The 21,482-nt window shown below is 38.7% G+C and overlaps 1 protein-coding gene across 1 annotated transcript; it reads right to left on the bottom strand.

Moving 5' to 3' along the window:
- Positions 1 to 8,909: 8,909 nt before the first annotated feature.
- COMMD5 (COMM domain containing 5) lies at positions 8,910 to 21,463 on the bottom strand. The gene is made up of 7 exons (XM_075184274.1): positions 20,994 to 21,463; positions 16,834 to 16,994; positions 16,721 to 16,749; positions 15,273 to 15,323; positions 13,636 to 13,731; positions 10,248 to 10,323; positions 8,910 to 9,897 (listed from the first exon to the last, which is right to left on the bottom strand). The coding sequence occupies exons 1-7, from the start codon at positions 21,148 to 21,150 to the stop codon at positions 9,796 to 9,798; spliced, it is 672 nt and encodes a 223-aa protein (XP_075040375.1). The 5' UTR covers positions 21,151 to 21,463; the 3' UTR covers positions 8,910 to 9,795.
- Between the last annotated feature and the right edge of the window lie 19 nt (positions 21,464 to 21,482).

The raw sequence follows: 21,482 nt of genomic DNA, 5'->3' as shown, positions 1-21,482 counted from the left end.
TTGCGCAGGAGGAGGTGTGCATCGGGTGACAGAGATTGCGCTGGAGGACGTGTGCATTGGGGACATAGACTGCGCAGGAGGAGGTGTGAATCGGGGGACAGAGACTGCGCAGGAGGACGTGTGCATTGGGGGACACAGACAGCGCAGGAGGAGGTGTGCATCAGGGGACACAAACTGCGTAGGAGGACATGTGCATCTGGGGACAGAGACTGCGCAAGAGGGAGTGTACATCAATGGACAGAGACTGCGCAAGAGGAGGTGTGCATCGGGGAACAGAGACTACACAAGAAGAGTTGTGCATTGGGGGACACAAATTGCACAGGAGGACATGTGCATCAGGGGATAGAGACTGCACAAGAGGACGGCTGCATCGGGTGACAGAGACTGCGCAAGAGAAGGTGTGCATCCATGGACAGAGACTGCGCAGGAGGAGGTGTGCCTTGGGGGACAGAAACTGCAGAGGAGGAGCTGTGCATCGGAGACAGAGACTGCACAGGAGGAGATGTGCAACGGGGGACAGAAGCTGCACAAGATCAGGACTGTGCATCGATGGACAGGGACTGCGCAGGAGGTGGTGTGCAACGGGGGACACAAACTTCACAGGAGAACGTGTGCGTTGGGGGACAGAGACTGCACAAGAGTAGGTGTGCATCCATGGACAGAGACTGCGCAAGATGAGGTGTGCATCGGGGGACAGAGACATCGCAGGAGGAGGTGTGAATCAGGTGACAAAGACTGCGCAGGAGGACGTGTGCATCAGGGGACAGAGACTTTGCAGGAGGAGTGTGCATCGATTGATACAGATTGCACAGGAGAAGGTCTGCAGTCTCTGTCCTCCGAGGCACACCTCCTCCTATGCAGTCTCTTTCCCCCGATGCACACCTCCCCCTGTGCAGTCTCTGTCCCCCGATGCACACCTCCTCTTGTGCAGTCTTTATCCCCCGATGCATATCTCCTCCTGCGCAGTCTCTGTCCCTCAATGCACACCTCCTCCTGCGTAGTCTCTGTCCCCCCGATGCACACCTCCTCCTGCGCAGTCTCTGTCCCCTGATGCATATCTCCTCTTGTGCAGTTTCTGTCCCCCGATGTACACTTTCTCCTGCACAGTCTCTGACCCCCCGATGCACACCTCCTCCTGCGCAATCTCTGTCCCTGATGCACACCTTATCTTTCACAGTCTACATCCCCCAATGCACACATCCTGCTGTACAGTCTCTGTCCCTCAATGCACACCTCCTCCTGCGCAGTCTCTGTCCATCGATGCGCACCTTCTTCTGCTCAGTCTCTGTCCTCTGAGGCACACATCCTCCTATGCAGTTTCTGTCCCCCGATGCACACCTCCTCCTGCGCAGTCTCTGTCCCTGATGCACACCTTATCTTTTACAGTCTACATCCCCCAATGCACACATCCTCCTGCGCAGTCTCTGTCCCCCGAGGCACACCTCCTCCTGTGCAGTAAGTCAATGTGGTATATTGACCTTGGTCTATATCACTGCAGGGTGGGTTAGATGTTATAAATGATCCCAATGCCAGTTAACCTCAATATAGCAGATTTAAATGTAACCCTGGGTTGTTTAATGTATACCTGTAATATAAAGAGTTATTAGACAGGCAGGTCTTTAGACAGTCCCTTCTGGATTGGTTGCTGAGAAAATACTTTATCTCCTGTCAGAGCAGGGACTGCAACTGATGCCAGGAGATGAGATAAACAGACCATGCATAGTGGCCATCTTTTTTCCCACAACTTAGTTCCAGCCGGTTCTCAAAGGGACATCACTTTCAAGGGCCTACATGAGTCTACAGCAGCAGGAGGGGCCCTTGTGCGGGGCCTGTCCCACCTACAAGGGTCTTGTACCGCTGGGTACCACTCAATATGATGAATTGAACTGAGTTTGATACTATTAATATTGTCTAATCAGGTACGAAATTTAGGTGGTGGAGTCACCGACAGTGACTACCACGAAGGGAGCAAAACGAAAATATGCTCACTAACAACAGCATGTTGGTACTACGTAATTTTCAATTGCGACTTATCTTTCAGTGTAGATGAGAGACGGAGATCTTGTGCAGAGCAGAGAGGATGAGTTGGGAGATATTTTATAGTAAAATAAGAGATGTATATTGGTGCAGTGCTATTTATGGCCTTCTTCGTTAGTAGAAGTATTTTAAATTGGATTCTGTAAAATACAGCAATTCAATGTAGGGACTGACAGAGTGGAACAGTAGTAGAAGAATATTTTAGAAAGAAAATTAGTCTAGGTGTTGCATTCAAAATAGATTATAGAGGTAAGAGTCTGGTTAGGGGAAGACGAGAATGCAGAGAATTCCAATAGTCACTGCTGGAGATTATGGACCTGATTTACTAAGGCACACAAAACAAACTAAATTATGTTGTTATTTTTAAACGCATATAAATCAGCCATAGACATGTCTATATTGAACAAGGAGCTGATCTAAAGATACATCTGTTGTTGAATATGGGTCTAAGGGCCAGATTTACTAAGCTGCGGGTTTGAAAAAGTGGGGATGTAGCCTATAGCAACCAATCAGATTCTAGCTTTCATTTATTAAGTACCTACTACAAAATGATAGCTAGAATCTGATTGGTTGCTATTGGCAACATCCCCACTTTTGCAAACCCGCAGCTTAGTAAATCTAGCCCTAAGTGCGCTCTGCTCTAACAGACAATAAATATACTGTAGGATACATATGTGAAACATAAAGTCCGAAAAGAACGCACAGAAAAAAAAAATGATATTAATTTCGCCTGCTATTAAAGTAGTCATTGATGACAAACCACTAAAAAGCATTTTTTCCCCCATAAAATACATTAGGATGTTATAAACATCTACTATACATACAATGCATTTTTACAGCTTTTCCTGTTTGCAAACACACGTTCTAGCATACATACCCGACTGTCACTAGTAATCAGCACTAACACCTGACTTTTAGCTGGTGTAAGTGATACAACAGAAAAACACGTACCTTAGAGATGCCCAAAGCTTGAATCGGACGTTGCTGTGAGTGCTCGAGCTTGACACATCCTTACTCTACATTGACTATGTGCATACGCCCATTCCCCTCCCTGTTCTGCCTATGAAATTGTAGGCTTTAGTAAGGGTCCTTTGAGCTCAAATGAATTGGATGTTGCTGCATTTACTGGCATATTTTCCGAATATGGTAATGCGCAGAGCGATTTTACATAAAATATGGCATCTATTGGCATGTACCTTCCTTAAGGGTTAGGGAGCTAAGAGATGTGACTGTAATCTGAGAGAGTTTGGGTCACAATTTGTTTTTTTTCAGAATATGAGTAATCAGTGCATATTTGAATAATGATGGATCGATACCAGTGAAAAGAGGTTACAGATTATAGTTAAGGCTGGGATGAGTACATTAAACAGGGATCATCTGATTTGTGAGGCTAATACGGTCAATGGAAAGGTAGTAGATTAGGAAAATAAGAAGAGAGTAGATACTTCGGACCTGATTCATTAAGCAAACGAAAGCAAAAAAAAGGACTGAATTTGCTCCTGGACAAACCACGTTACAATGCAAAGGGTGCAAATTAGTTTATTATTTTGCACATAAGCAAATAACGGGCTGTTTTTTCATGTAGCACAAAAATTTTTTTTTTTTTTTTTTTTTACACTGAAATGTAAAGTTGATCTAGCACATGTCTTACCCACACTATTAATCTGTCCCCACATTTTAAATTTACCTCTCCCTCCAATGCAACATGGTTTTGCCAAGGTGCAAAGTTGCTTCTTTTTTATGCTTTACTTTCCTCAGGCCCTTCATCTTCATTTGCGGAATGAAATGGAAAAAAAGGTGTCAGAGGGTGCTAGGAAGGATTTGAGCAGGTTTTTGATTGAATAAAGGATATAATTTCATATCTGCACTTATCAACCTTGTCCTTGATGTACAAAGCAAGATCTTGGGCATTGATATTAGTGTGAGAGGTTGGTGTGGGAGGTTTGTGAAGAGATGTAAATCTATTAACAAAAGGCATTTCATGGTAAGTGGAAATGAGAAATTGGAGTGGTATCTAGCATATACTGTCTCCCTCTCTCTCTGTGTGTATATATATATATATATATTGAAACATTAAAATAAAAGAGAAAAAAAGGGAGAAAAAACAGGCCTGCGCTCGGTATATCCCATATTATATATGGTACCAGCTGCTTGGCAATAAGTCCGCACTCGGTATATCACATATTGTATATAGTACCAGCTGCGTGGCAATATAAATGCCCAAATATGTATACAAAACAAAAAGACAGTGGTCAGCGCTTATCCTTTACACTGCATATCTTTGTGTATGTAGCAAAATGAAAACATGAGGTATTAGTTCGTATTTTGATATATATATATATATATATATATATATATTTACACACACACACACACACACACACTATATACCTTGTTATAGGTGATTATCTGCATAATATTCCCTATGCTTGCTAGAGATTCTTCTAATTTGTAATATTTTGTATAATCAGTACTATTGTACTATCCATTTTCCTAATGCTAATTCATGTTATTCCTATTGTATGAATATGATGATGTGAGTTATCTGTACAGCGCTGCGGAATTAGTGGCGCTATATAAATAGCTGCTACTGAAGATATAACTAATCTTGTAGTTAATGCTGACACAAGGTATTTTCTAATTTTGGTTGCAACTGTAGACAGATTGCTCTTCATTGTGAGACTAAGGGGTATATTTACTAAACTGCGGGTTTCAAAAAGTGGAGATGTTGCCTATAGCAACCAATTAGATGCTAGCTGTCATTTTGTAGAGTGCACTAAATAAATCAAAGCTAAAAAATTGGTTGCTATAAGCAACATCTCCACTTTTTTAAACCCACAGTTTAGTACATATACCCCTAAGACCTCTTTAAACTATAAACTGCAAGCAGCTCTGCTATGATTGGTAGAGCATTAGACCTCCTGTATATTTCTTACTACAAGCAATCCCCCCGACAAAATCTTAATTGCAGAATGCACTGGAATGTGGCCTGCAGTGAAATTCTGAAGTGTTCAATATTGAACCAGAGGCGTGGAGATCACCAAGGGCTAGATTTACTAAGCTGCGGGTTTGAAAAAGTGGGGATGTTGCCTATAGCAACCAGATTCTAGCTGTCATTTTGTAGAAGGTACTAAATAAATGAAAGCTAGAATCTGATTGGTTGCCATAGGCAACATCCCCACTTTTTCAAACCTGCAGCTTAGTAAATCTAGCCCTAAGCCTCATTCCTTCTCTGCATATGAGGAATACTGCTGGATGCAGTCTGTATGAACTCTTGATTAAAATCTGGCATCATAGCAATCATATAGGGACTTATTATACTGCTCTGCTCTCTCAGATTCATATCATTTTATTATATTACACGCATTCTATTTTACATCTAGTAGCAAATTTGATTAACTAAACATGATTACACCAATGTGTGCCACCTTCTCTGTTTACACACATAGAACTACTGTATTACTCTGTCCAGTGGTTGCTCTACTTTTATTTTCTGTGTGGTACAAATATTCAACATTTCTAATCCCTTTAGGCTAGATTTCCACCTCTATGTCTTCGTCAAGCTTGTATATACTTGTTGTATTTTATGTATGATTTGTTATACCGCCTGTCCGACCCAGTTTTCAGCGCATATATTAGATAACAAAAGGCATATGACATAAGTCATTGGAAGCTTAATGTAGATTGTCAGTTTTCCAATATGTAAGTCAGAAAGGGCAATACTGTAACAGTGACGTCTTGTTTCTTAAGTGGCTGTTACAGGGGTAAGCATTTCAGCTTGTTATATAGTAAGGATGTAGCCACATGTAATCTGCTGCCAGCTTTTGTGCAGTATAGTATTGTGTTACTAGTTACATAGCACCTGCTTCTTGCTACATAACCAGCATTTGTTATGCAGCACTGGACAGTAATGGTCTATGTACATTTTTTTTTATGCAATTGCATTTTACTCATGGAAAAGGTTCATAGTACTTGGAGCTACTGTATTTTTAAAGGAGAAGCATACATTTTGCTTTCAAACTGCTCCTAGTACTTATTCAAACATCTAATGGGTGATTTAATAATCAAAGCAGAGAAGCAAATCTGAAAAATATTTATGACGTATTGCACTAGCTGCTTTTGTCTGTAAATGTCGACTTTAGTCTATGGTGATGTGTGGCAGTCAGAAGAAATGCTTTGTATGGCATATTCAAGGTGACAAGAAAAATATACAGAGATACTGATCACATTGTATTTAAAAATATAGGGGAAAAAAATGTTTATCCAAACATGTTTTTTTTATATTAAACACACCGAGTTCCAGAAAGGTCAGATGCCTGAACACATCTGTTGTTTGTGAGATAAGACAATGATGGGGACAGCTAATTTTCCTTCCACCAATGGCAGAATTGACACTATGTGCTTTTGTTGCATAGGGGCGAGTAATGTGCCAACAGCACTGACCAATTGGTACTATTTTTGGTACTATTTTCATAGGACAAGTCACTATGTGCAATTGGTCATTGGTGACACAGCTGTAAGAGAGTTGAACATCTAGCTCTGAGTCTTGAGTACATTTAATTACACAGGTCTGCGATGAAAAAACTTTTCAAACAAATATATGTGATACTTACAGATTTTTGGCTTCTGAACACGAAAATGACTCCAGATTTTGCATATCACATCACGTTTTTCTGCAAAACGTGTATTTATGAATATCATTTTTTTCATATTCTTTAAAATAATAAATGTATTCTGCCTACATTATAAAACATTGTCTTAAATGAATTCAGTCGGTAGTATAGAAAGTTGCAATTCAGTTCTCGTCATAAACCTTCCCCCTGTCCACTGCCAGATTAAGGTCCACATGGGCCTTTAGCTGAAATATACAAAGGGCCTAAACCCCATACTGTCTAAAGGAACATTGCACACACACAACTTACAAGGTGAGCTGGCAAAGGTGGAACCAAATACAACAGATGCAACAGTTTTGCCCTGTGCCGGCTCATTTTAACCCCTGCGTACCACCACATACACACACAGTACATATACATTCATAGATTCTTCAAAAAGAAGTTTAAAAGCTGTTTTATTGCACAATGACAACACCTACACGTCAATACCATTAGCACATTCAGCCTATCTTAAAGAAACATGTGAAAATTTGAAAACTGTTCTGGAACTGATTGGATATGCAAGATACAACTGGTTAATATGTGGAGATCTTAAAATTTTATGCATGGTACTTGGCCAGCAACAAGGTTACACCAAATTCCCATGTGTTCTCTGTGAATGGCTAAAAATTTACATTGGCAAAAAAACAATTGGCCAGCTTGAACAAATATAGAAATTGGAAAAAATAATGTCATCAAATCCAGTTTAGTAGATCCAAATAAAGCTTTACTTCCACCTTATATATAAAATTAGGACTGATGAAACAATTTGTAAAAGCACTGCCTAAAGATGGAGAAACTTTCAAATATCTTTGCACCACATTCCCTAACATATCCGATGCTAAACTGAAGGAAGGCATTTTTACAGTCCCCGACATTAGAAAGTTAATAAAAGATGAACATTTCGGACGTGTAATGAATATTGTGGAACGTTCGGCTTGGACTTCGTTCAAACAAGTGATTTAAATTTTTTTAGGCAATGTCAAGGATCCAAACTACAAAGAAGTTGTCAGGGAAATGCTTAATAGTTACAGAAACCTTGGCTGCAATATGAGTTTAAAGGTATATTTTTTGAATTCCCATATTGAGCATTTCCCGAATAATCTCGGAGATTACAGTGAAGAACAGGGTGAACGGTTCCACCAAGACGTTTAGAGATGTAGAGAGAAGATACCAGGGTCTCTTTCTAGGTTGATTATGAAACCATCTTTCTTCCATTTGCAACTGATGACCCCTTTTCCTCTAGTACATAAAGTGTTTAAGAAATCTTTGTATTGACCTCAAATACAAAAAGAAGGTGTAATTGCAAATCCTCTCCTCACTTCTGCTGAAAGCCTTCCTATGCGGTTTTAATTTTCCATGTAGATAGATTAATCTGACACATTAAAGTGGTAACTAGACGCGTTCTAGAGCTTCCAAATGGAATGCTCAGAGTTCCAAGAAAAACAAATCAGGCAATACGGTCTGATGTGTCTCTTTAAATGAAAGCATATTACATTCTGTGCAAAGGAAATTTGGAAAGATCTGAAATGATATTGCATGGCAATCATGGGTCTTGAAAATAAGGTTCAGGAATTATTGTAATCTATTCAACGATAGTAATGCTTATTTTGCTTGCTTCTAGACAAGAGACTTCGATTTATTTTTTTTTGGTCTACTAACCATAGTCATTGTCCTTTCTCTTTCCCCAATTCTCTAGACTGCATTTTGTTATTGCTAAATTGGATTGCTTTTATAAAGAATGTAATAGTCATCCTGTAGAATTGTTTTCAATTGTTAACTTTAATATTATTACCCATATTACTTAAGACCTCTTTATCTTTGGAATTTTGCTTTTGACCAATAAAGCCATTTAAGAAAATGTATCACTTACAACACATTATCTGAAATTGAACATTTATTACTCTCTCCACTTGCCAGACTTACAATACCTGTAGAATATTAAAAGATAAGAATGTTATAAATGCAATAATTAATTTTGCGAAGATAGAAAATTATATTAGTGAAAAAAACCATAGGATTTTCAAAAAACTTTGTGGAAACATAAATCAAGCCGTACATTTTACCCTAATTATATGATACAGACATTTTTTTGTAGTATGCTTTTAAAAAGGTGAGTATAAGGAGTTTGTGTGTATGAATCAGGATATCCCCAATTAAGCATCATTTAAAAGTTGACCACATGGTTTCAAAAAAAACAGTGACATCTGCAGGCTAGAAGAAGATACTGCACTTCATTTTATTATTTGTTGGTTTACCTTCAGTGTATTTTTAATGACAATCATTTTTCTTGATAAACAAATTGCAAATTCCAGTGATAATTTAATGTTACACAATTTAGAAGAAAAACCCTACGATGTGCACTTTTAATTTTAATAGACTTTTAATACAAATACTTTATCAATTTTGATTGCAATAAGAAATGTATTTACATTACAACTGATCCATTATAAAATCTGAATCCTGTCTAATGTTGCCATTATCTTCTACACCCAAGAGCAAAATATATTTATTCCAGTCCCAATTCAAGAATTGTCCATGAAGGCATTAGACACTTTAACCCTCTCTTAAAAGGTTTCCCTTTGTATTTATCTATTGGAAATATTTAGAGATGACTGTAAAATAAGCAACACATTATAGGATTTTACCTATTTCTTATGAAACTGTTACCAAGTCTACTTGTCACACTCATCTTTCACTAGACATCTCCCCTTATCTCCTCCCAGAGAGCTCCTGTCTGTCTTATTCACGTGAAATAATCCTTTCACAAATAGCTTGGGGGCGTGACCTGGTGACAAGGGGCGTATTGTACATTGGGGTTATCATCAGAAGGACCAAATGACAAAGGTCAGAGAGTTGACAAGACACTTTCCCAAAGGTGCATATATTTTATACTGTCCCTCTGTATAGTATATTTTAGCATATGCTTTGTCCTGTATTAGGCACCATTAGGCATAGAGACATTTTCAGGCTGGAATGCCTCTAAATTTCCAGCTCCTGTAACATTATTTAATGTTTAAACTAACGAACAGACCAGGATAGGTAGGTACAGAGAAGTTCACAAGGGTTTTGGCAGGGATAAGATCCCGTATTTGTCCACAATCTATCAGTCTTGGATTTTCAGAATACTTTTCTTCTCAAGGTCATTCATTTCTTTGAGGATTAGAGCAACATTATACCTCAGTTCCTGGAACTTAGCAACTGGAACCTGGAATGTCACAAACAAGATATTAATTGTATGAACAGACACAACATCACTATTTAAAGCAAAGCAGTTTCTTAACTATATAAAATCTGGTGATTCTTGAGAAAACACTGCAAATTGTTATGTGCTTTAAGTGGTAACTAATGATCTAATACTGGTTAAGTCAATATGAAGACTAACCATCTTACAAATGTCAAACACAGAAGTACAAGTTTCCATAGCATAACAGAATTCAAGGCGTTTGACATTACTATGCTGCCAAATGCAAGCAATATTTCTGTTACAATCCATTTCAGATAGCAAGTAGTGTGCTGCCCTTCAGTCACTGACTGTATGTAATAAAACAGACTTACTTCAAAACGATGGGACTCCCCATTAGAAAGTTTCATCTGCATTAGAATGGAAGGCTGTAAGGCCCGGGAAAGAGAGCTAGAAGGATTGAAACCATACAAGTGAAAATGAATATCAGTTTGAATAATTAGTACACAGAGCCAAATCTGAACAAATCACACATGTCTATATTAAAAACAAAATTAGAAACATTTATGACTGGGCTATGGGTTCTTCTGTTCACATTGTCATCAATGTTTATTTATGAAGTGCCACAGATTCCGCAACAACGTACAATGCAGAAAAAAGAAGCATACCTGATACATTATACAAATACATATAGAAGCAAGAGAACAAGAACAGACGGAGAACATAAAAACCCCTTTCCGTGAGGACAAGGAGGAGAGGAGACGGGAGTTAGAGAGTGCTCTGCCCGTGAGAAGTTACATACTAGAGGCAAGGAATACACGGAAACAATGGGGACGGCGGGAAAAAAATGGATGGGGTAGGGGGGGCATGAGGTCAACTTATGATGGGGCGTGGTAGATAAATGTAAAGAGGCGAGTTTTAAGGGAGTGGAGGTTGAGGGAAGAGTCTGGTCAGGTAGCTCCAAAAGTGGGGAGCAGTGTGGGCGAAGTCCTGCAGGCAGGAGTGCAAGTTGGTGTTAGGAGAGGCGTAGGTAGTCTTCAGAATGGAGTGGAGGAGCAGGGAAGTATTTCTTGCCAAGGTCAGAAATGTAGGGGGGCGGGGGTGATTGTAGAGGGCTTTATAGGTGGGGGTAAGTAGTTGGAATTGTATTCTAAAAGGTAATGGGCAGCTTTAAAGAGAAGCAGAGCAGAAAAGGAACAGAAGGAGATTGTGGCGCCATATTCAGGACAGACTGCAGGGGGAACAGATGGGCCAGAGCAGGGGAGATTGCAGTAATCAATGAGGGAGATAAGAGCATGGACGAGGATCTTGGTGACATCAATGGAGAGGAAAGGGCAAATCTTGGCAATGTTGCGAAGGTGGAGGCAACAGGATTGTATGATGGACTAGATGTGGGGATAGAAATTGAGGGAAGAGTCAATAATGACCCATAGGCAGCGTGGACGGGAACAGGGAAGAGTGTGATTTTTTTTCAACTGTGAAACGATAGGGCATGTGACATTGGGCAGACATTTGACAAGATGTCACTGAATTCCTCACTGAACTGGATGCGTATAAATAGTACAATTTCTGTAGTGCAATAGAGTTTCATGTCATAGAGATAGAGAACTGAAGAAGTGCTGTTACAATGCAGCATGGGGAGTAAAGGCTCATGTTACAAGGGGATAGCAGTGATCACCAACAGCTCCTAAAGGGAGAGGGAGTGGGGTGAGATTGTGTTAGTTACAGGTAGAAATACATTTTAAAAAACAGTTATATGGTTTGACATCTTTTTTTGTTAATATTTCTCTGAAGATGTGATCTCAAAATAGACTAAGTCCGTGTGCTGTGGCACCCAGGTGCTCTGCTAGCCTTCGCTATGTTTTATAACTGTCGGAAATAATCACGTAGTTCTCCTATGTAGTTTTGGCCATCACTGTACCATTGCAGCACAGATAGATCGTCTTTTCTCAAAAGCATTATTTTACACTTGGCATTGTACCTTTTATGTTCAACTAATAACAAACAGTTATACAGTGAAATTCTGCTTTTAGCTGCACTATATAAAATAGACCGAGGGTCTCCTTTACAAATCATATTGCACTGTGGCGGGGGTTTAGAGATAGAAAGGGGGCACATCAACTCTAAAATACTGTGTGAATATAAAGTTACTGTGTACAATGTGGATAAGCAGGCAATATGTCCCTGTATTTAGAAATAGAAAAGCATTTGTACTTATTGCATTGCAACATGGTTTGTCCAGGTGCAAATCTGCCCCTTCAGGTAAATTTGCACCTAAAACATTTACCCAATTAATTATAGAATGGTGACATCAGGATTGTTGAGATATATATATATATATATATATATATATATATATATATATATATATATATATATATATATATATATCTATATATATATATATATCTATCTATCTATCAGGTACACCAGGGCTACCAACCATATTCTGTTGCTGGTATTTAGAAATTATTAACATGGTGTGTTTTCAGATATATTGAATTATATGTTTTGCTTTTCTACAGAACATTTGACATTATTTCATATAGCCAATTAAAAATGAGGAAACCATTTAATTTATTGCATTAAAACTTGCTTTTCCAACATCTGCAGGATGCGCTCCTCTGCCTCGCTACCTTCTAAATGGACGTCCACACTTAACCAGCAAGGTGTAGAAGATGACGACTAGCAGGTGTGAAGCCTGCTGCACTCTCTTATTTCAGATACACAGTCTGTTGTCCACCCACAACACTTGCAGGGGGAAGACCGCCGGTAAGTAACCACTAAGGACCACGTTGTTGGCATATTATACCAAACACCTTTAATGAACATAAAGCACAATTCTATAGCTCTCCCCAAGGTGACAAACCCTAATTCTGAAACCGTTTAGCTCAATTTATTATCCAGAATCATCCCAATGAGTACCCTGTAAGTCACCATGTGTGGGTAAAAAAGGATGGTGGCAGTGGATACGAACATACAGTAATCCGTTAGGTACGCCCAGTGGAGGCAGCTATTTTGTAGGCTGATCCATTTTTCAGGAAAACCACAGCCTAACTCACAAGGAACCAGCTACAGAGATCACTTCTTACTGCAGGCCTCAGTATTGTTGATGGTTCCTAGTGCGTTTATAGGATGCCATGAATAATGGTTTAGGCCACTAAATGGCTGTCTCTGCTGTTTGTAGATAACAGGTTTTCTTTTTAACTCTCATTGTAACAACAGTCTTGCATTTCTAGTGAAAATTTATTCCTTTATGCCAGTAGTGTTATAGGTATGTGTAGGTATGTGTTATGTGTTAGGTGTTAGGGCAACTCAGTGGCCCAGTGGTTAGCACTTCTGCCTCACAGCACTGGGGTCATGAGTTCAATTCCCGACCATGGCCTTATCTGTGTGGAGTTTGTATGTTCTCCCTGTGTTTGCGTGGGTTTCCTCCGGGTGCTCCGGTTTCCTCCCACACTCCAAAAACATACTGGTAGGTTAATTGGCTGCTATCAAAATTGACCCTAGTCTCTCTCTCTCTGTCTGTCTGTCTGTGTCTGTGTGTGAGTGTGTGTCTATATTAGGGAATTTAGACTGTAAGCTCCAATGGGGCAGGGACTGATGTGAATGAGTTCTCTGTACAGCGCTGCGGAATTAGTGGCGCTATATAAATAAATGATGATGATATGTGTAATAGGTCAGTAGTCTGACAAACCAATGGTGTCATCATGTGTGCATAGCTTTCCAGCTGAATATTGCAGAGTGTGTTACATAAATTACCTTGTAGAAATTGCAACATCAACCCTCCACCTCAAATCTTCTACAGTTGGCAATCTAAATCCTTGTTTTAAAGCCGCATCTTCAAGAACTGGCCGCCTGTAGAGAAATCAGACCATGACTATACAAAGCTATTAAATAATGCTTTGAAAGCGAAGAGTCAACATACACTGTAAAAGCCAGCTCTGACTGCAGTATTATTTCCTCTTTTTCATAAATGACTATCGCTGTGTAACTTTGGAGAAACCTAGAAATGGGTTAAGAGGGATCCACTTTCATATAAGAGTATTTAAGCTACGCTTACTACCTGTAAAGAGTCACCCTTAATGTAATACTGCAATTAATTAGATCCCCTTTTTGTAGGACTAGCTGAAGAAAAACTGAATAGAAATTATAAAAAGTTACTAAAGTTTCACTTTCTAGTTCTCTCTTTTATTGCACTGTCTGTGTTTACAAAAATCTAACTATTCAGCCACGTGTGGCATTTAATTATATGTGCTGAAGAGCTTGCAATTTGCAGCTCTCATGACTGAAATCTTGTTAATAATTTACTGATGACTGAAGTCATCTCTCTGGTCTACAATTTCCTGGCTACAATTTTGTTCCCTTTATAAAGATTGGTATCACATCTGCTATCCACCAATCTTGTGGTATTTAGCCGGTTATGAGGGTGTCTATAATAATAACAACAACAACAAATAGTGGTTTATCAAGCGCTTTATCTTTCTTAACCTTGTTTAGGTGTAGCTGCTCTTACGCCTGTGTTAGACAAGTAATATTTAATGTTGTGCTTAAGATATTGTTACAACACCTACTTCCTGGCAAACGTCCTCCTTGGACACAAAGATCAACTTTTTCTTTATCCTTTTCAATTATTTTTACTACTTTACAATTTAATGGGCAAATATTATCAGTTTTATTTTTATTGCTGTTTATGTGCATAAAAATTTTTTGGGCAGTTTTTTTGCTATCCTTGGAAATCCATTATCAGCTTCAATCTTTGCTAACTGGGTTTCCTTTTTATATATTTTGATACTTTTTGAACTTCCATAATGATTTTTCAGTCCTTTTTTGTTTTAGAAATTTAAATACTCCATTTAAATTACCTCTAATACTAGCTGTATTCATTTAAAATATTCATTAAAACATCCAATTTAGTCTCTTTGCTTTTATTTACAGAGGACACTTTCCCAGTCAAAAAGTTTCAATAGTTTCCTGAACTGATAAAATTTTAGCCATCAAAAAATTTATTAGTTTTTGTAGTTCCTTAATAAGTCATTGTATTGCAACTTGCAATTCCTGTTCCATTATAGCCTATATCTGGCTAGTTTAAATCACACATGAGGGGGACCACATTCTTTGCTGCCTTTCTATATGTAATAATTGGAGTTTGTCTGCTAAGCAGCTTAGAACAAACCCTAAACAGTAATTTACTGGTTTGTGCCATCATTTTCACAGATATCCTCCCACTGGGCAGGAAACAAGGTTTTAGATATACACAAACTCCTCTCCTTTTCGTATCCTTCAATTTAAAGTATATTTCTGCATTGTAATAAGTGGGAAATATTCGCTATAAGATTAACTATTAGAAACTTCACTTTGTAGACAAAGCACTTATCATTTGACAATTTCATACTGACCTGTTTCCATACACAATATTGGCAAAGTCCGCTATAAAGTCATCTGGAATTCTATAAAACAGAGAAAACCAATTGACTCAAAAGTTAAAATAATAATAGTCTGTCCCAACATTTGTCAGTTAAATAAGAAACAGTTGTCCACACACTATATTACATATTTTGAATGGCTATTAAAAGGAAAATATTATTTTTTAAGTGATTTTCCCTAATTTTATAACTTTTGATTTCCTGTTAAACAACTGATTTTCTGTTGGTAGCATCTTAAAGTACAAGATTAGAAATGTATTGTAGCCCATTTACATTGCAACCCTTTATATCCATGTTTTACACACTGGGCATTCTGAGCAAGGGCTGAAATAGAATCCTACATGCAGGAATTGATGCATAGGAAGGGCACACATTTCTCTGCTTAGTGCCAATGCCTCCTGTATACTAACATTTATAGGACTATATATGATGGTACACACAATAAGAGAAGTATCCCACATAATAACGTTAGTTCAACCTTTATTTGTAGCCTAAGCACAAATGACATTAAACGGTGACTGGAAGCCATAATTTCTCTCTGGTTCATCCTAGTTAGTTTGAACTGTGTCCCACTTAGACTTAAAAATACACAGACAATGCAAGGATGACAAGAGAAATAAAGTGGAAACAATTATCACTAGAGAGTCAGTAGGGATCATTTGTGAACACGCCAAATGCACCACATATGCAAATTACAATTTCATATACCTTATACATTTTGTTGATCTGCACATTTGGATTGCAGCAAAGAGAGGAAAGCATTTAACAGAAGTCACCATAGCTTTCCTAGCTAAATACAGGTTGATCATGCTCCCTGAGTTGTGACTACTTGCAAATATGACATTTTGTTTTGCGGGTTGAGATACTTAAATGAGGTTCAATAAGTGAACAGGGCATATAAGTGTTCCCAAGGTAGCAAAGGCCATAGATCCTTTTTCTCCCCAGACAAGTGCCCTGCTTTGTGTTACTGCATTGTCTGCAAATCATTAATTTTCATAAGTACAGAATTCAGCTTGAAAGCAGATACATGTCAAAATAAATGTCCCCCTTTACGCTCCATCAATTCCAGAACCACCTACAGGCACTGTTATACAGATCTGTCTCTGGTCCAGCAATACAGACAGTGTCTGCGGAGGAGAGCATGGCCAGTGCAGCTGGATGAAAAATTCACGCCTTGTCAGTATGTCCTGTATGTGGCAGGCGATTGGACAGGAGTAGGGGACAAATTATTAACTGTATAAACCATTGTCCTAGCTAGATCTCCAGAACAGACCAAGTCCTTTTAGACACTACAGCTTTAGGAAAGTAAGTGAGCAAGGGAGTGTGTTTTCAACTGTAAACAAAAGATAAAAAGTCCATGTGCTTGGAGAGGGAAAACTTGTTTTTCACTTTGTGTTAAACTATGTACATATGGGCTTTACCGGAGTTCTCTTAAATCTTCTTTAAAAACCTAGGAACAAGACATAAGACAAGGATGAGTGATGTTTCTTTGGGACCCGTGTCAAACAATGTCAAAGCTCTTTGCTGCACTCACCTCCTGTTTAAGTGTTGATACTGGAAGTCTGAGTGCCACACGTAGGAGGGTGTATGCTCCAGAGATGACAAAACTGAGTTGTTCTTCTGATATTGAGGTAGTTTGCTGTATAACTTTCAGAGATTCTGTGCTGTTTTTACCCTCAAGTGCACCCACCACAGCTAGGAGGGGGGAAAAAAAACTACACTGAAAAAGGTTACAAGTTGCCTTATATCAAAGAGCTACTAAAAACATTGCCAAATATATAAAGTTTCTAAATCTGGAGTCAAGTTAAGATGTTTAACATGGTATTTACATATTCTGTATAAGCCATAGTTCTCTATTATCAGACAAAAAGATTATTTCAGTTTTCTACAATGGGATTGTAGGCAGCCAAGCAGGCAATAATATAATTACCCCACTGTCAAAAGTTTATTTCAAACATTTACAGTTCTGAAATGTTTACATATACTTCTTAATGTTATTGACAGCTTAGTTTAGTTTTAGTGTTTATTTACATTTGCAAAGCACATAAATATGGTGAAAACTACAACTGAAATGTTTAATAAATAAAACAAATACTTTTAAAGTGTTATCCCCTGCCATTACAATGAATGGGAGCATAATATTTAAAGTAGACTGTTTTCATCCGGGATGGTGAGAAGAACTTCATAGCACAAATAAGAGCTCTTGGAGCTCAATTGATTGTCTGCTTTAAGCTTCTTTTTTTAAAAAAAAAAAAATAATTCACTTCTTTAGAATTCCATGCCACCTATAGGATTCTTGTTTTTGGTAGCACATATTTATATATAATTATAAAAAATTGATCATATACAGCGCTTCATATAATTGCAGCTAGAAAGTGACCATCAAAAACCGTACAGGAGTTTTAAATAGATAAAGTGGAATAAAAGGGGAGAAGATCAGGAGAGGAGTACTCTGATTGTTGCCTTATGAGAAAAGTGGGCGGACAAGTTCAGGATCTTCCTTACAAGTACCTGCTACATGAACACGGGTACATACGAATTGTAAGTTTATCTTTTATTGTGGGGATTAAATATCCTGAAGTTACAAAGCTTTTACATTTCATTATGGTATTGTGACACTATCTATAAAGGATTGATTCATTTAGTGTCCTACTATACTGTTTGGATGATCGGGAACTAATAGCGCAGAAAGTGTCTTTCTCCCCTTTTATTCCACATATTTATATACAGGCATATACACATATCCACAAACTAAATTCTTTGCATATGCATTCCCTTACACAAAAGTGTAATGACGGCTGATTAATATGGAATGACAGCTGTTTTGTATGCCATGTCCGTGCAGAAATGTAAAAGAAAAAAGTTGTATTTGTCTGCTAAAAACAGCCCTATATCTGCCAGATCCCCTACTTTCATACAATAAATCCTTTGCATCTGCACGTTCCCCACTACATAAGTAACAAAACGTAGAATGACCGCTGTTCTATATGCCTTCTGAATGACAAGAATATATAGGAGACAATAAGCAAAACCGTACAAAGGAATAATATACAAGAAGTGCAGGTACTCACACAAGCTTGGAATAAGGTCCATTGTTTAAGATGAGTTCTAGCTGGCAGCAGACCATAAATGGTCAATAACCTTGTAAACGCCAGGGCTGGTGGCAATCCAGAGAATGGTTAGATCCAAACGAAAAATTAAGACAGGCATTAAACCAAGGAATAGTCCAAGTTGAGACAGGTCAGAGCTGGCAGCATATAAAACCAATAATAATTTGCCCCTCAGCAGCAGGAACAACTACTTTCACCGACGCTGAGACCACCGTTCCTGACAGATTTTAGTTTTTTGTTTAAATTTCCCAAAATAAAAAAATAGTTCCAAACTGTTAGTTACGGTTTACTTTTAGATTTGTTTCTACAGTGTTCACGTGTTGAGGTAAAAATATTATATTAATGTGGCCAGTGTTAAACACAGTAATGTATAATGAATTTTCATTAAGTTGTAGCAGATTGGGAGCTTCTTTCTGATTATAGAAAGGCAGGCTACATGATACCAATTTCAGCAGTGACAACAGAGAATCATCGTCTGGGGAGCCATTTCCTGGGAATGTACTTTTTGCGCATGTGGACCACTGACTGCTATCCTTGTTAACGAGTGATGCTAAGTATTTGATGGTTTTTCCTCTACCTTTACAGCTATGTTCATTTTAATGAGTTTGCTTTGCATTTTGCTGCATAAGTACTTGGATGACTTTAATTTTCTTTTCTTACAGGAGCACTGTTTATGCTGAACTACATTTTTCTGTATCCGTATTCTACCGCACTGACTTTCTATGTCTTCCTATTCCTCTCCAGAAATAATACAATAAGAATTTAACACTGTCTGTACACCACAGTCATAAGAATTATTATGCTGAATAGCATCTTCATATAAATACACCTTCCATTCTTCTTGGATAAATAACACATTTGCCAACTGATGACAGGCCACTGCAATGGACTATAGAATCTCACCATGCTTCTTGACTGTTTTTTGCTTCCTGGGGTTAAATGGGAGCAAGTTTTGCCTGTAAAGACATTGCCGTTTAAATCCGCCATGCAAAGTCGCCGAACATCGACGACTTGCAGAATGTGCAGATTGATACATTTACCTCTTGGAATCTACTATGATGACTTCCCTGGTTCTAAAAATAATGACACTAAGACAACAATGCTGGCCATGTCCTAGGAGAAAGTCCAAGTTTAAGGCATGGTTTTGTTCTAGGTGCCTGTAGAAAAGATCAGCACGTTCTCTTACAACACTCTGGAATATATATTTTGTGCGTGTAACTTCCATCACTTTTCGCTGTGACTTCTTTTGTGGTTTACAATGTTTTGGTGCATTAATATATTCCTTCTCCAGATTTAAGGCTGTATTATCTTTTGATATTGATGGGGTCATCTCTGCATTTTCAAAAAGATTGGTGCCTCTTTCTAGTGATGAGAATTGTATCTGGTGCCAGTATACATCTGTAATCAATATAATCAATTATTGGCCTTTTTCCTCACAGATTTTTGTCTTTTCCCACACCTCCTATTGCAAAGTCTTCACAACGAGTATGTTTGTTTAGCAACCAATGCTTTGTATCCAGTCGACAATTGCTCTGCTATAATATGATAACATTTTGCTGTACTCGGGCAGGAGCAAAGAGAGGGTTCTGGCAGTAGTCTTATCGACCCAAATTGTGGTTTCTGCACATTTCTCACCACAAACAATGATGATTGTGGACAAAGGGAAACCCCAGCAGTTTCTATACAATATCTTGCCAAAGACATTTGGCTCATTCTGTAATGTTTACTTTTTTCTATCCTTTTCACTGAAAGTGGACTAGTAACCATAATATTATCAATGATGGATTCAAGTGGCAAAATTTTTGAAAATGTTAGTTCAGTAACTGATTTTCTAAGAGGTGAAAACTGATCTTTATGGTTTTAATTTTCAAGTCCACAGTATGCACGTTTAATTTCATACAGATAATCGCTCTGCATGTAGAACACTGCAAAGATGACAGCTTCAATAGAGACTTCTTTCCATGCAAGCTTATCTTTTATGACTTTGTTGAAGCTCTCGCTGATGTTATTTGTTGCCTTTGTGCCATTGTGAAGTGCAACATATTTGAAAATATTACATTTCGCTGATCAGGGATAATTAAGGCTGTTTTTAAGATAAAATTGAACTTTTTATTCATATTTCTGCATTGACATGGCATATAAAACAGCTGTAATTCCATGTTATGACACTCATGTAGTGGCATACAGGTATATGCATGGGAAAGGGAGAGGGAGACGGAGAGAGAGAGAGAGACGGAGAGAGAGAGAGAGACGGAGAGAGAGAGAGGGAGGCGGAGAGAGAGGGAGGCGGAGAGAGACGGAGAGAGAGAGAGAGACGGAGAGAGAGAGAGAGACGGAGAGAGAGAGAGAGACGGAGAGAGAGAGAGAGACGGAGAGAGAGAGAGACGGAGAGACGGAGACGGAGAGACAGAGACGAGTATTAGGGGTCTTTTCCATGAAATACCATCAGTCTTATTGACATTTCTGCATTCAGGTTAAATTTGCTCTCCTTATAGTCCATTGGCATTCCTTTTAGCAGACTGGAGCTGTTACCCCCTTTAGTGCCTCTCTACAGCAGTTGAGGTTTGGACAGATCAGCACTCACCCTTCAGAATCTTCCTGAATACATCTATGTCCAGGTCCTTTAGATGTTTGGCCATGGCCTCCACCTCCGGGGGTATCCTGGCTCCCAGATAGCTGGGCCTATCGGTACTCACGATAGCAGAGGAGACATGTGTATGGCCGGACCTGAAGGATGCCATCTTCCTCTCTCAGCACATCCCTTGCTCCTGCCCTCCCTACACACGTGACCTGCACTGCCTGTGTCATGTGACGCTCGGAGGAAACAATGAGACGTTACAAATCAGAGCGCAGTCTCTTCAATATAGGCGCCCTCTGGAGGCTGATTTTTGCTATTACAACAGCATTCCATTTCTGTTGTGTTCCCATTGATGTATTCGCATAGCTCATAGGGAATCCCTAAAACAACCACAACTCACACACATGTACAGTGAGCTATTTGTGTACAAACAAGCTAGTGATCTAACATAACATACTGTGTTTAGCATGCCCCTCTATTACTAAGAAGACTCAC

The sequence above is a fragment of the Mixophyes fleayi genome, chromosome 9, assembly GCF_038048845.1.
Source record: "Mixophyes fleayi isolate aMixFle1 chromosome 9, aMixFle1.hap1, whole genome shotgun sequence".
NCBI lineage: Eukaryota > Metazoa > Chordata > Amphibia > Anura > Limnodynastidae > Mixophyes > Mixophyes fleayi.
Note: the sequence above shows the minus strand (reverse complement) of the source record. Positions and strands in the feature narration are given on the sequence as shown.

Excerpts from the sequence above, each read along its gene's own strand:
- COMMD5 (XM_075184274.1), bottom strand. The coding sequence starts at position 21,150 with ATGGCATCCTTCAGGTCCGGCCATACACATGTCTCCTCTGCTATCGTG. Across the intron at positions 15,324-16,720 it reads GAAGATTTAAGAGAACTCCG|AATTCCAGATGACTTTATAG; the intron begins GTAAAGCCCATA and ends TCTGTTTTATAG. Across the intron at positions 10,324-13,635 it reads GATGTTGCAATTTCTACAAG|CTCTCTTTCCCGGGCCTTAC; the intron begins GTAATTTATGTA and ends CAATCCTTCTAG.